This window comes from Rhipicephalus microplus, chromosome X (assembly GCF_043290135.1).
Source record: "Rhipicephalus microplus isolate Deutch F79 chromosome X, USDA_Rmic, whole genome shotgun sequence".
In the NCBI taxonomy this organism is placed as follows: Eukaryota; Metazoa; Arthropoda; class Arachnida; order Ixodida; family Ixodidae; genus Rhipicephalus; species Rhipicephalus microplus.
In genome coordinates this window covers 5,403,116-5,416,664 of record NC_134710.1, presented here as the reverse complement: position 1 = coordinate 5,416,664, position 13,549 = coordinate 5,403,116, and the positions used below count along the sequence as shown (strand labels likewise).

Below are 13,549 nucleotides of genomic sequence, written 5' to 3'. Positions count from 1 at the left end.
GACCATTTTACTAAAAAGCTGCACAAAAGTGCGCAGTGCAAATTTGAAGTACGCGCGTTGGGTACACCGTAACCGGTATTCTACTGGTGGCGTCATCGCAAAAGCGGTTTGCTGCAAAGACGGTACACTACTCCATTCTGGGAACGCCAATAATACACGCGAAAAAAAAAAAGGTAGAAAAGAACGTTAAATAAGCAACATATTATCGGCCCCATATTTTAGTAGTTGTACAATGATCTCTGTCGAAAGGGGAAAAAAATTCATGAAAACAGCCGGCGGCTGCGGTTGCTGTAAATAACTTGGCAAGAGCGCATCTGAGCATGCGCACTGGTATGTTTGCAACCCTCTTTACTAGGCCTAGTGCATTTTAACATGGACCCAGAGGGAAGCCGTGAAAGATCCTGAAACTATTTAATTTAGTGCAAAGTTTATTGATTTAGTGTTGTTGCGAGGTGCCTGCAGTTGGCTACAAGCACATTTAGGATCCATGGACAGTACGTCCATAATTACTCAAGTGAACAGAGAAGAGGAACAACTAACAAATTTTCCTCCTGCTGATCGAGGTAAGTAGCAATATGGCGCCATTTGATGGTGTGGGGGGGGGGGAGTGCGGTGGGGGTGCGCGAGCTGGTGCTCACGCGGGGCTGTCGCCGTGCCGCTTGGGGGGCGCGTGCGATCCTTTCTGTCTTGTCGGGCGGCCGGTGGCGCCGGCCGCCCTCGATATGTGCCCTGAGCCCGAAGGTAAGCAGCGGCCTGCCCCGTTGCGCTGAGCGGCACGGCGCGGCCCAGCAAAGGCGGCAAGGGGGGCGGGGCGCCCACCCCGTCCACGGGCGGCACCGCCGGCAGCAGCAGGCCTCCCCCCCGTAAGAGCGGTGAGTCTACCGGCGGCCAGGCCTCGGACTACAGCCCCCTGTTCCCCCGTGCAGTGCCGCCCTCCAGCAGGAAGCCCCGGCAGCGCGGCTTCCTCAACACGCTGCTCTGCTGCTTCGGGAGCAACAACCAAGGCAACAACCCCGTGATTGCCGAGGAAAATGGCCAGTACTCGCCCAAGGTGAGCACGATGACTTTCTGGTATAAAGCGTACCCACCGCTGTCAATGTAAGCGTGACTGTGGATGGTTGAAGCTGTGCGAGCAGAAAGCAGTGACAAACGATACAAAGCATACGAACCACGCTCCGTTGTTTAGCGCTGCTTTTTGCTCCGAATACTTGCACAAGCAAATGTGTCGGTGTGTCAAGTGCCGCGGTTAGCTGTGCGAGCCGCTGGCGGGCTGTGAGAAATCTTGTACACATTGGTCTGTGTCCTGGTGCCTTCATAGCCCAAGTGCTCCGAGAAGTGTTGTAATAATCCTTCGACCATCTGGTGTTCGTGCACTGACCGCACAGTACACTATGATGATTGCTTATGCTCTGTCAAATTTTTCGCTGCTCAAAGCACATATTATGCTATTCACATTGGAGCCGCGTTTTGTTGGGTCCTTATGCTCTCACTTTTTTGTCAGCTCTTGCTGCTCTTGTCTGTGTGAAAAATTGCTTTTAAATCAGGGCCTGCAAAAAATCATTTAAAATTGTACTAACTAGAATTTCACATATGTTTTAGAATTTTCGAAATGAAAGCTTGGGGTGGCTTCTCAGTGACGTGTCGGGATGGCAACTAGCAACATATTAGCGGCCAATTGCAAGTGGTGCACATAAGCAGCAACGAGTGAAGTGATCTTGGCTCTTTAGGCTACACGGAGAAGACTCGGTGTCCTCCTTGCGGGGTAGAAAAACTGTGAAATCAAAGTAAAATATTTTACATGTGTTTGACAGCAGTGCGTCAAAAGCCACTGCATAATAAGACAATGAAGAACGTCCCTGTCAGTACAAGAGACATATTGAAATAGTGAAAAACTCGAAATGTTGCTGGCAGTAATCTCTCCACCATCTTTTCTTTGTCACTTGTGTTATTCACAGACAGAAGTGAAGCCATGTATGAAATATGTCAAAAACCTTCCTGCAATAGCGGTAATGTTGTGGCAATTCATATTTTAATTATTCTAGATTCTTTCAAAAATGGCATTTTCGCAACCAATTTACTTTTAATTTGTAAGTAATGAATAATTTTTGCAGTGTGATAGTGCATATTTTTATTGGCTACTTGTAAATCCAGTTTCTTGTCAAAATAATGACTACTTTTTCACATGGTCCATTTGATCCTTGGCCAAAGAAGAGGTTGCTTACTGGCAAGCGTTGTTACATGTCATATCGCCATAAAAGCTAGATATGTTGCAAAATACACGAAACAAACATGCCTGTTGCAGTGCGTATTTATACCGGAGAGGGCCTCGTATAACTTCAATGCATAACGGTGAGTCACGCGAATGAATTCAACTGAAATTTTGCTTTCGACACACAACACAGCATCCTCAAGCAAACTAATTGTGGCATCACCAGTGCATGAAACACCACATGTGGCAAGCTGTTTCACACATGCACCCTTGTGAGAAAATCGAGGTGCTCGACACTAAATTTCTGGGCCGAGATAGCCTGTGGGGTCGGTTTCCGTGATCATGCGTATATTGTCCGCAAAATATCATCAGCTGAGGTAACTTGGAAGGTATTTTAAGTAAATTTTGAAGTTTGAATTTAGGAGGTATTCACACTCTTGAGGACCTCCATATTTTGCTCACGTCACCGCACTGCAGTAAAAAAAAAAAAGGTTATGTGCACATGTTGAAAATTTTGTGTTTACTGACACTGTGGTCCCGTTTCCTGTTGAAAAAGATTTTTTGATGTAGACCGTGCGGAAGTTCATCACCGTTTCGTGTGCTGATGGTGGTCGAGATCTGCACACGCTATGTGGTGGTAGTTGCACCCAGCAGCTTGTCTTTGGAGCTGTCTCAAACCGAAACTGAGATTGGTCAGTAATGAGAAGCCTGTAATTATCTATTGCGCGCTGCAGAAGACAGTGTGCCGTGTTGTGACAAACAGGCCCCTAGCAACACATTGCATTAAAAAAACACGAGGCCAAAGATTTTGTGTAGGTACCTCCTTTTCTGTGGGAGATATTGAAGGCATGTACATGCTTGTCTGCCTCCCTGTGTACATGCAAAGCCTTGCTAATCTCTTCGACGTCCATACCCCAACACCCGACTAGCGTGTAATGCTATACTACTCAACGTATAGGCATGGCTAAAGTGCGTGCCGATTCAAATGTCATGGTGATCATCAGGCCAGTTTGGCCAAGAGTGATACTCAATAGAGGGAAGACAGCTGTAATTAACTGTGCTCCCTCTTATTTCCACCCATGTGCCTTTTGCACTTGTGGGAACACAATTTTCATGGTGATTTGATGGCAATGTGCTTCTCGATGGAACAGAAAATGCTTGAGGCCAGCGTACCTTGATTCAGCCATCCGTTAAAAAAAAAAAAAAAAGGGTGGTTGAAAATTTTTTGAGCCTTTCAATGTGGTCTCTCTCCTAATCATATTTGGAGTCGATAAATGCCATCAATTATTATAATTGTAATGCAATGACACTCCGCAGCAGCAACCTCTGAACAGAGGTTGCTGCTGCGGTGTGTCATTGCAATTAAGCACCTGCCTCCTTTAATCAACTGAAGGGCATTGATGAGACCCTTGTGCTAATGTCATGCATCTCCACCAGAGCTTTATTCTCACTACATGTGTTTCACATCACTGTCATGATTACCTGCTATAGCGCTCTGAATTTAAGGCCCTTTACGGCCACTTCTTGTATAGTTAAATTTTTTTGTGTGTGTTTGGTCTTAAAGTGCCCCTTGCACCATAACACACCACATATTATCACCTATTTGGAATTACACGTGAGGTAAGGCCAACATCTTTAGTGCAAGACCTGGCAAAAGGAGATTAGCCACCTTTGTGCTGTTCATCGTTTTAATGTAAACTTAGCAGAGGACATAGAACGGTATGTGCGACCAGGCTAAGTGTATAGTTTCCGCTTGAGCCTCTGGGAAGATGGCCATTAACATGTCTCTTCCCTTCTTGAGACTCTATTGTTGGCTGCCCCCGCGTGCTGCAATACTCACTCACTCGCACCTTGCATATACAGTAAAAGCCCATAAAGTCAGATTTCTTGGGAACAAAAAAAATGTCTGAATTAACTGAATGTTGCATTATACAAATGTACATTACATCTATACCATTTTATTTGTTTGATGAATATGAAAATCTTGTGCCTATTCATCACAATCGCAGTATCAAAAGTAGCAGTTTTCATCATTCCACGCTCACACAGTCACCAGGCAAATAGCCCCGTGTTGCGGTTATGCTTGTGACACTGTCTTCGCCAGCACAATAGCTGGCAGCAGATAAGAATTTTGAGGGAGTACATGCATTCATTTCTTTCTCGGGGAGATGTTGGTACTGTCATCATGGATTTGATGCCAATCCTGGAAAGCACCCCCTCAACATTGCTGGTAATTTCGAGGGGGTTGCTTGCTTGGGATTTTTTGGTACAGTGAAAGGAGGCAATGATGTTTGTGTGTGCTTAAGTCAAGTGCACTTGCCGTCCTTATGCAAAAAAATTTATCAATGTTCTAACCTACAGGTGAACATTGTTGTAAGTTTCATCGTTTAAATATGTGATACGTGCTCTAATATTGTAAGTAAAGGCTGATATGCCCAGTCTATTTCTTCAAAATTAATATAGCTGTTCCAAGCCTGCTCCGAAGCTGCGTTTTTCTTGCCCAAGACCACGGTGTTAGAAGTATATTAGGTGGATTGACGGCACCTCTTGAAGCGAAGAACTTCTGTCCCTTGTTTTGGGGAGAGGGCCCGAGATGGCGCCACAATGACCATGGCTCAGGCGCAGGTCCTTTCGAAGCCGCGAAACCAACACGAGAAAAAACAGTCTTCGTTCGATAACGAGTGTAAAAGTAAATAAATTTTTAACAGCGCAAACAATTACTACATTTTGACGATACAGCATAGATAGCTGTGGAAAATGTCCTTTTTTTTATTAAAATGATGAAATGGAGAGGTTGGTGTCATTATGGTGGCACCGGCTACTCCTTTTCTCATAGTAAACAAGATATGGAAAATGTTTAATTTATCACATGGAAGGTTCGGGATAGGAGCATAGGTTTTCACATTCACAAACATCAGATTGTGAATTTAAACGTGTGACGGTAAAGTCCCGTGTAGTTATGACAAAAGTTACATCCTGGTTCGATAGTAGTTTCGATAGTAGTTAGATAAAATTAACTTGGTAATCGAAGTCTTGTAGTAGAAAAACTTAATATCTATTTTTGTTGCGGTGTTTCGATAGTAGTTAGATAAAATTAACTTGGTAATCGAAGTCTTGTAGTAGAAAAACTTAATATCTATTTTTGTTGCGGCGGTCACATTTCAATGAAGCAGGCCCGAGTGCTGTGCGATGAGAACGTGTGAACTTGAGCTTCTTGGTATATATTTAAAGTAAAAAAAAAAGTGCGAAAAAACGAAAGACGAAACACAATTCTGCGATGCCATTGCACGTTATAGAACACCACATTGTCGAAAATTCCGGAGCTTTTCTCTACGGCGTGCCTCATATTCATATTGTGGTTTCAGCTCATAAAACAGCAGATATTTTCATTGTTAACAAGCGTAGTTCTCACTCGGAAAGAGGAGAGCGGCACATGTAGGTCTATACCCGGCAGGGGCGCCTGCGCAAGTAGGCGTTTGGTGTGTAGCGACACCACGGACCCGAGCTAACGGGGAAGTTTCGGCTCCCTTTCACGCCTAGCCGTGCGTGGCTTTGCCGTGTCCGGGGAAAAGGGGATCCTGGGGGTTGAGCCAATGCTGGGTGATTGGACCTTTAAGGCCCCCCGGAAGAGGCAACACACCCCTTTGGCCCCGGCTTCACGTAGACGGCACCCCTGGGCTGACCCACCCAGGGGAAATCGGCAGTCGCCTTTTCTTATTTCTCTCTTCCTACATCTTAGTCTTTTCTCGTCTTTAAATCTATCCTGTCTTCTTCTCTCTTCCATTTACTTCCGATTTTTCCTGGCGGCAAGGGTTAACCTTGTGTATGTGCTCTGTCTTGGGCACAATATATTTGGTTATAGCGGCTGTGTACAGCTGACGTTGATATGCCTCATATAAATTTAGGACTTGTCACGTCCCCGTGTTGGGCTCCATGGTGGGTGGCTGGCATGGCTGCCGAACTCATATTTAGTTTATGGCTTTTTCTTCTCTCCCTTTATTGCACGATCGTCCTCTCTCGAAGAGAGGGCGCACCGAAGACTTTTGCAATTATTTCAGCAAACCGAAAGAAACCTTTCCCCGCTACCATGTAATCCACTGTGAAACTGCTGAAAAGAACGCCAGAACTATTTCGCCTTTCGTTGTTTCCAAATGCCTCACCACTACACTTGGTCCAGGTTACCAGGCCACAAGAATGGCCAGTGGGGATCTCCTCCTCGAGGTAAAAAGTCAGAGCCAGTATGACAATCTCTCAAAACTAGAATCGTTTGGAAACATTCCTATCTTAATTACACCACACTGCTCACTCAACACTTCCCGAGGCGTTGTATCTGATCAAGACTTGCTTGGCCTGACTGAAGGTGAGCTCCTCGAGAGCTGGAAGGACCAGCAAGTGACACAAGTACAAAGAATCAAAATTAGGGGTGGTAAGAAGGAAATCCCAACAAAACACATAATTGTGACGTTTTGCACCAGTACCCTGCCTGAACATCTCGAAACAGGATACTTGAAGTTGAATGTGAGACCGTACATTCCCAACCCACGGCGTTGCTTCAAATGCCAGCGTTTTGGTCACGGCTCTCAGAGTTGCCGCGGCCAACTCACCTGCGGAAAGTGTGCCACCACAGGACACGCCACAGACGAGTGTAAGGTGGAGGATGGAGCCCACTGCGCAAACTGCGATGGTACCCATCCCGCATACTCCCGAACCTGTCCAACATGGAAAAAGGAAAAATAAATTGTTACAATCAAAATCACACAAAACATTACTTTCCGAGAAGCCCGTCGACAAGTATCTGGTCTTTTCACAAACAAACCATCGTTCGCCGATGTAGTGCAACAGGGGGCAGCACTACAATGGCCTGCGGCAACTGCCCATGCCAGGCACAGTGTGCCCAGGCGGTTGCTAATGCCCCCACCCACGGTGAGAACAGCCAAGGCTGCCCTGCCACTCATCCCCACGGCGACACCCACGGCCGCTGCAAGCTCTTGCAGCAGCCAGGGTATCCCAGCGGCAAAGGAGGTCCCTTTGACCTCTAGCCCAAGAGGACCGAAGTTTTCGCCCCCCGAGGTGAAGGAGACCCTAGGGTCGGTCGATATGAAGGCCTCGTCTCACCAGGCGAGGCCCCAAGCCCAAAACATCAGCTCGCAAATGCGGGCACGCAGTGCCTCTGAGGAGGCAATGGACACCACGGTACCCCTGGTGCCGAAAGATCGGCGTAGCTCCCTGGAGCGCGCCAAAAGAAATAAAAAGCCAATAACGGGGCCCGGCGACGGCCCTGTTCTTTGAGTCTTAACGTTTAGCTTAAGAAGCAGACACACCCATTTTCCCTTACACACAGCACTACGTTACCTCCAATATGGCAACACAAATAATACATTGGAACGTCAGAGGACTGCTTAGAAACCTCGATGATGTTCAAGAGCTCTTTTTAAAACATTCGCCGAAAGTGCTGTGTGTACAGGAAACTCATTTAAAATCTAAAAACACGAATTTTTTGCGTCGGTATGTTCTCTTCTGAAAGGACAGAGATGATGCTGCGGCATCATCCGGCGGTGTAGCCATTATTGTTAATCAAAAAGTAGCATGCACACATTTACCACTGCAAACAACACTAGAGGCAGTGGCTGTTCGAGCAGTTCTTTTCAACAAGCTCGTCACCATCTGCTCTCTGTACATACCCCCACACCACCGTCTTGGAAAACGAGAATTCGAGTCCTTAATAGATCAACTACCCGAACCTCATCTGGTCCTTGGTGACCTGAATGCTCATAGCAGTCTATGGGGTGATTCTCGCTGCGACGCACGAGGTCGTCTCATTGAACAGTTCCTTTTTTCCTCCGGTGCCTGTCTGTTGAATAGGAAAGAAGCAACATATGATAACCTTGCCAACAAAACCTACTCTTCCATAGATCTCGGCATCGCATCTCCTTCACTTGTACCATTACTCCAATGGAAAGTTCTAAATAATCTCTACGGAAGTGACCATTTTCCTGTCGTTTTGAGTTCACAAACATCATACGAATGTCCTCCACAAGTTCCCAAATGGCTTATACACAAAGCCGACTGGGAACAGTTTCATAACAAAGCTCAGTTATGTTGGACTGACATATGTGGGCTAAGCATAGATGAAGCTGTGCAGTACTTCACAGCTCTCCTTATTAACGCAGCAGCCAAATGCATCCCACAAACATCTGGACAGCCCGGCAAGCGACACGTCCCATGGTGGAACACTGAGTGTCGTAATGTGCGAAAGGAGCAGAATAAGGCATGGAGGTTGCTTCGCAACTCACCGACAGCCGAAAATCTTGACACCTTCAAGAAAATAAAGTCTCAAGGCAGGAGAACGCGTCAGCAGGCCAGAAGAGAAAGCTGGCAAAAGTTTTTGTCAGGGATCAATTCATACACACAGGAGGCTAAAGTCTGGAACATGGTTGGTAGGATAGCAGGAAAACAAGTACACACACTTCCACTCGTAAACACTCAGGGTGATACCTTGGAAGATCAGGCAAACTTCCTCGGTGCACACTTCGAACGGGTGTTTAGCCCGTCCCACTATACTGACACTTTCCAAAAATACAGAACAAGAATAGAAATGCAGAAACTCGAACACAACTGCACTAGAAACGAGGCATATAACCAAGCTTTCAGTCTAGCTGAGCTCCGAACATCTCTAAACTCCTGCAGTACTTCTGCTCCAGGTTCTGACCGTGTGATGTATGAAATGTTAAAAAACCTACCAGTCGAAATGCGAAAAACTTTACTTTGTTTGTACAATGCTATTTGGTTTTCTGGCACTATCCCTACCTCCTGGAAAGAGGCTATCATTATTGCCATTTTGAAAGAGGGCAAGGACCCTTCTTTAGCTTCGAGTTATAGGCCTATTGTACTTACAAGCTGCTTCTGCAAAGTCTTCGAAAAAATTATAAACTGCCGACTTGTACATTTCCTTGAAACAAACAATTTGCTAGACCCATTTCAGTGCGGGTTTCGAGAGAGTCGATCCACCACAGACCACCTTGTTCGTATCGAGGCACAGATCAGACGCTTTCGTACATAAACAATATTTTCTCTCTGTGTTTCTCGATATCGAAAAGGCTTATGATACAACATGGCGCTTTGGAATTCTAAGAGACGTGTCCCACCTTGGCTTTAAAGGGGTACTGACACAAAAGCTTCAGCCTTGCGTTTTTGTGCTGCAATGGGTTGCTGGGGGCTTGTTAGTCATGGCACGACACATTGTTTGCTGCAACACGTGACAGATAAATAATTACAGGCCCCTCATTATCAATCAGTTTCAGTATCTGTTGGAGAGAGTTCCAAAAACTGGGTGCAGCTGTCGCCACCTAGAATGTGCAGCTCTTGACCACGTAGGCACACAGAACTGTGTCGTACCTCCGCACGGTCCGCATCAAGAATTACTTTTGAATAGGAAACGGGACTGTAATGTTGCCAACCCCGCCGCGGTGGTCAAGTGGCTAAGGTACTCAGGTGTGACCCCCAGGTCGTGGGTTCGAATCCCGGCTGCTGCGGCTGCATTTCTGATGGAGGCGGAAATGTTGTAGGCCCGTGTGCTCAGATTTGGGTGCACGTTAAAGAACCCCAGGTGGTAGAAATTTCCGGAGCCCTCCACTACGGCGTCTCTCATAATCATTTGGTGGTTTTGGGACGTTGAACCCCACATATCAATCAATCTATGGAATGTTGCCAAACACAATTTTCTAAGCATGTGCCACGGCCACGCACTCGCAACCAGCCGCCGAGAAATATAGACTTCGGGAACTAACATGGCAAAAGAAAAATGGCGGCTATGACGTCATCATAACTTCTTTTGTTGACCGCACCATGGTGATGTGAGGAAAGTAGAGGGTCCCTTCTGAGGGTGTCTATAGCGCTATAGAGTCGGTCACCGACGCGAAATTCAGAACTAACTTAAAGTACCTTCCAAGCTATATTCGCTGTTGGTATTTTGCAGATGATATACGAATGTTCATGAGAATCCACCCGGCAGGCTATCTCGGCCCCGAAAATTTCTGTTAGTACCCCTTTAAGCTCATCCAGGCGTGACTGGCTGGCCAGATCCTCCTCGAAAGCTGATGTTAAATCACGCAAGCTAAGGAGTCGTTGCTTTTCACTAGGAAGTAACTGGCAAGTGTATGGTAAAGTAATTACCGCACTTGAGTGGCTTTACGAGACTTTAAATGGATAGAATGTTGTATAATTGCAAGAACGTTGGCAAGCAGGGATGTCCATTTTGGCGTCCAGCTCAGTCAGGGTAACACCAAGAAACTTTTGCAGAACATTTTCGTTTAACTGTGCAGTTAACACATACTTGAAGTCGCATTTCTTTAACTAGTAGTCTGACAGCTGAATTGTCGACAGAATAGTCACTCGCAAGCCCTCAGCAGTGGTTCGTGAAAAACAAAAATGATGAGTATCAGTTTGTCCTGCCTTCACTTCTTCCTCCCTATTATTAAGCCGTTGTAGGAAGGACTGTAGCACTTCAAAATCCTTTCCACCTAATCTTAGACCTTCCTTGAGGTGTCTGCTATTCATGGCATCAAAAATGTTGTTGATTCCCAGTGTGAAATCGACTTTCCAAGCATGTGTTCTAGCCAGATTTGCACTGGGGTACAAAACACTTCTTTCCCATTTCACGACTTGCTCACACAAACAGCATTTACTCTCATGTGGTGCACACACAAGAAAACAACAAAAACAAGAGTGCAACGTGGCAATTGCTTTCTCTCAACAACACCGTGGTCTGAACGGCGCTCGCTCGCCACTCGCACGGCTGTGAGCCACGTGACTGCTCCTGCCATCTCGCGGTGCATCGGAGCCGAGGAACAAAAGTTGAGCGTAGCGAGCTCGGGGCGGTGGCCCTCTGTCATTCCACCTATACTTCTAACACCGTGCCCCAGACACACTGTGTCAGTTTCTTGCCTGAGGTGATCACCTGTTCTGTAGTGAAAAATGCACGAAACATAGTGTTGCTAACGTTTCAACACCCCCCACAATCTGTCAACATGTGTCAGACCTTGTTCACACGTCTCAGTGAAACATACCTCGATATTGTAATCAAAAGGACCCCATGTTCCAAGGATTTTTTCATTGCTTCCTCTTCATTTATATCTCATCTGTACTGTGCCCACGCAGTTCCATTTCTGAATGTCGAGTAAGATATTGAGTGCCCTTTTTGTTCGCTGATCCACTCTCTTTCTTTATGTCTCTAAAAGGAATACTGACACAAATTTCATGAATGTTTTAGTTGTTATAAGAACGTTCATGTAGAGCGCCTTAAATAGTGGTGGCTTTGAACACGTTGAACTTATTTTTTGGAACCACTGCCTTAAAGAAGCCTGTTTCGTTTCATGAACTTAAGAAAATGTCAGTTTCTTGAATGTCACAGGCAATACACAGTGCAGCCTCTTCACCAAGTTATCATAAATCTCTGGGCCCTGGTGCTCCATAGTGAGGAATAAATTGTTGGTTCACATACATATTGTTAAAAAACCAGGGCACAATTTAGAGACAGGGCAAAAAAGAAAAAAAAGACTGGTCAGGACACTGTCTGCTTTGTCATTTTGTGCTCGTGTTTTAACAGTGTTCAATTTATTACATTCCTAATTAATGACCCCTTTCAGATACATTTATGCATTTTGACTGATTTGGCAGCCATGATAAGTCCTTGGCTACGCACTCAAACCTCGATATTATGAACCCAGGTATAACGAATTTTCGGTTATAACGAAGTAAAGAATTGTCCTGTCTTAGTTACAGTGCTGCAAATATATGTTTGTAGTGAATTTTTGTGTATAATGAAGTATTTTTGTGGCAGGTGTGACTTTATTTTAATGAGGTTGAAGTGTACAAGGCCACACTTAAGCACCATCGGTAATATGTTGGAGGTTTGTCTCGAGGGTCAGCCAGAGGCGAATGCCACTGTGCATGGATGTCTATGATGTCATCCCTTTGGTGCCTAGATTTTTTGCAACTTGAAGGCTCTAGTTTTATGTAGTTGAACTGAGCCATTGAGACTGTACAACCATGTATTTCAACCAGCATGCTTCAATGAAGGCTTCCACTTAAACAACAATTTAGCTTGCATAGCTGTGTGTATCTGCAGGGTTGTAGTAATATGAAAGTGCTCATTGAGTGTTACCAAATGTCGCAATTGTCAACCTGTGTGAACAACCGAACAATGTGATTACAGTGCAATCTCCTGCTCCCACATCTGACAAACTGTTTTCATTTCTTGTTGGGGGAGTTGCTCACTTCCCGATCCTAGCCTTGTCGCACTTAAGGGGTATGGTAGGGTAAATCTATCAAAAAATCAACTTTTAAAAATTTCATTGCTAAAAAATATGTGCGTTGAGGAGCAAAATCCTGTTTTGATGAGTACGTAGGAACGCTTGAAGCCATTTATGAATGACACCAGAAACCACGCCTCCTGGTAGTTTGGTATGCATTTTTTTTTTATATGACTAATAGTGGCCCCAAGGACATAGCTTGGCACTACATACGTTGTCGGGATGTCACTCATAGGATGTCACAGTATGTCGCCTGCTAGAACGTCGCATTTCTGGCCCTTTTGCCACCACGCCTTTCGGTTATGAGCAGCGTGCTTGCTTCCCCCTTGTTATGAAGTTTGTTTCTTGAAAAAGCAGTAGGGCCCGATAATCGGGGCAAGCGAACGACGAGTTAGTGCCCCCAGGTCGCACACACATGTAGCGTGATACAATCGGACCCTAAAGCCGGTGAAGCTGATGCCATGGGAACGATGCAAGTGTCGCGAAAGTTGTAAGGCTTTGTATAAAATGAGCGAGTGTACTTTCACCAACGACTGAAATGTGCCGTTGAACAGTAATAATACCCCCCCCCCCCCCCCCCCCCCCGCAAATGCCCATCTCTCAACGAACATGTCAGAATGGTGAGTGGACTAAATTGCCGCACATGATTAGAAGTGCCAGGGGTACCTCCACTGCCCATTTTCCTGGTGCTAGCTGCGATCCGATTGATGATCATCCCCTCTGCAGTTATTTACCGCTGAAAAACATACTTATCGCTTTGGCTTACTCTTAGTGGCAATGTATAGATGGTGTAATATTAAATCTCGGATGTGACAAGTTGTTTATTTCAAGTGCTTGCTTTAAAAGTTGTTTATTTCGGGTGCTTATTGTGAATCCGAAGCATTCCTTTGCATCTATCTGTCCGTCTGTTGATCCATCCATCCTCCCATTCAGCTGATTCGTCTCGGTGCTCTCGTGATCAGTCCCTTAACTTGAAGTAAACCAAATTGAGTATGGGAGGGTAAGATGGTTTGTTGAATGTGACTTACTG

The 13,549-nt window shown here is 45.5% G+C and overlaps 1 protein-coding gene across 3 annotated transcripts in view; it reads left to right on the top strand.

Moving 5' to 3' along the window:
• The first annotated feature begins 279 nt into the window (after window positions 1–279).
• Window positions 280–13,549, top strand: part of LOC119175634 (carboxy-terminal domain RNA polymerase II polypeptide A small phosphatase 1) — a 117,964-nt gene continuing 104,694 nt past the window's right edge. The window contains exons 1-2 of one of the 3 annotated variants that reach the window (XM_037426544.2): window positions 280–563; window positions 927–1,051. In XM_037426544.2, coding sequence (XP_037282441.1) covers window positions 488–563; window positions 927–1,051 — 201 coding nt within the window. In that variant the 5' untranslated portion in view covers window positions 280–487. The remainder of the gene's footprint in view (window positions 564–926; window positions 1,052–13,549) is intronic. The other 2 variants (XM_037426541.2, XM_037426542.2) reach the window with 2 other exon arrangements.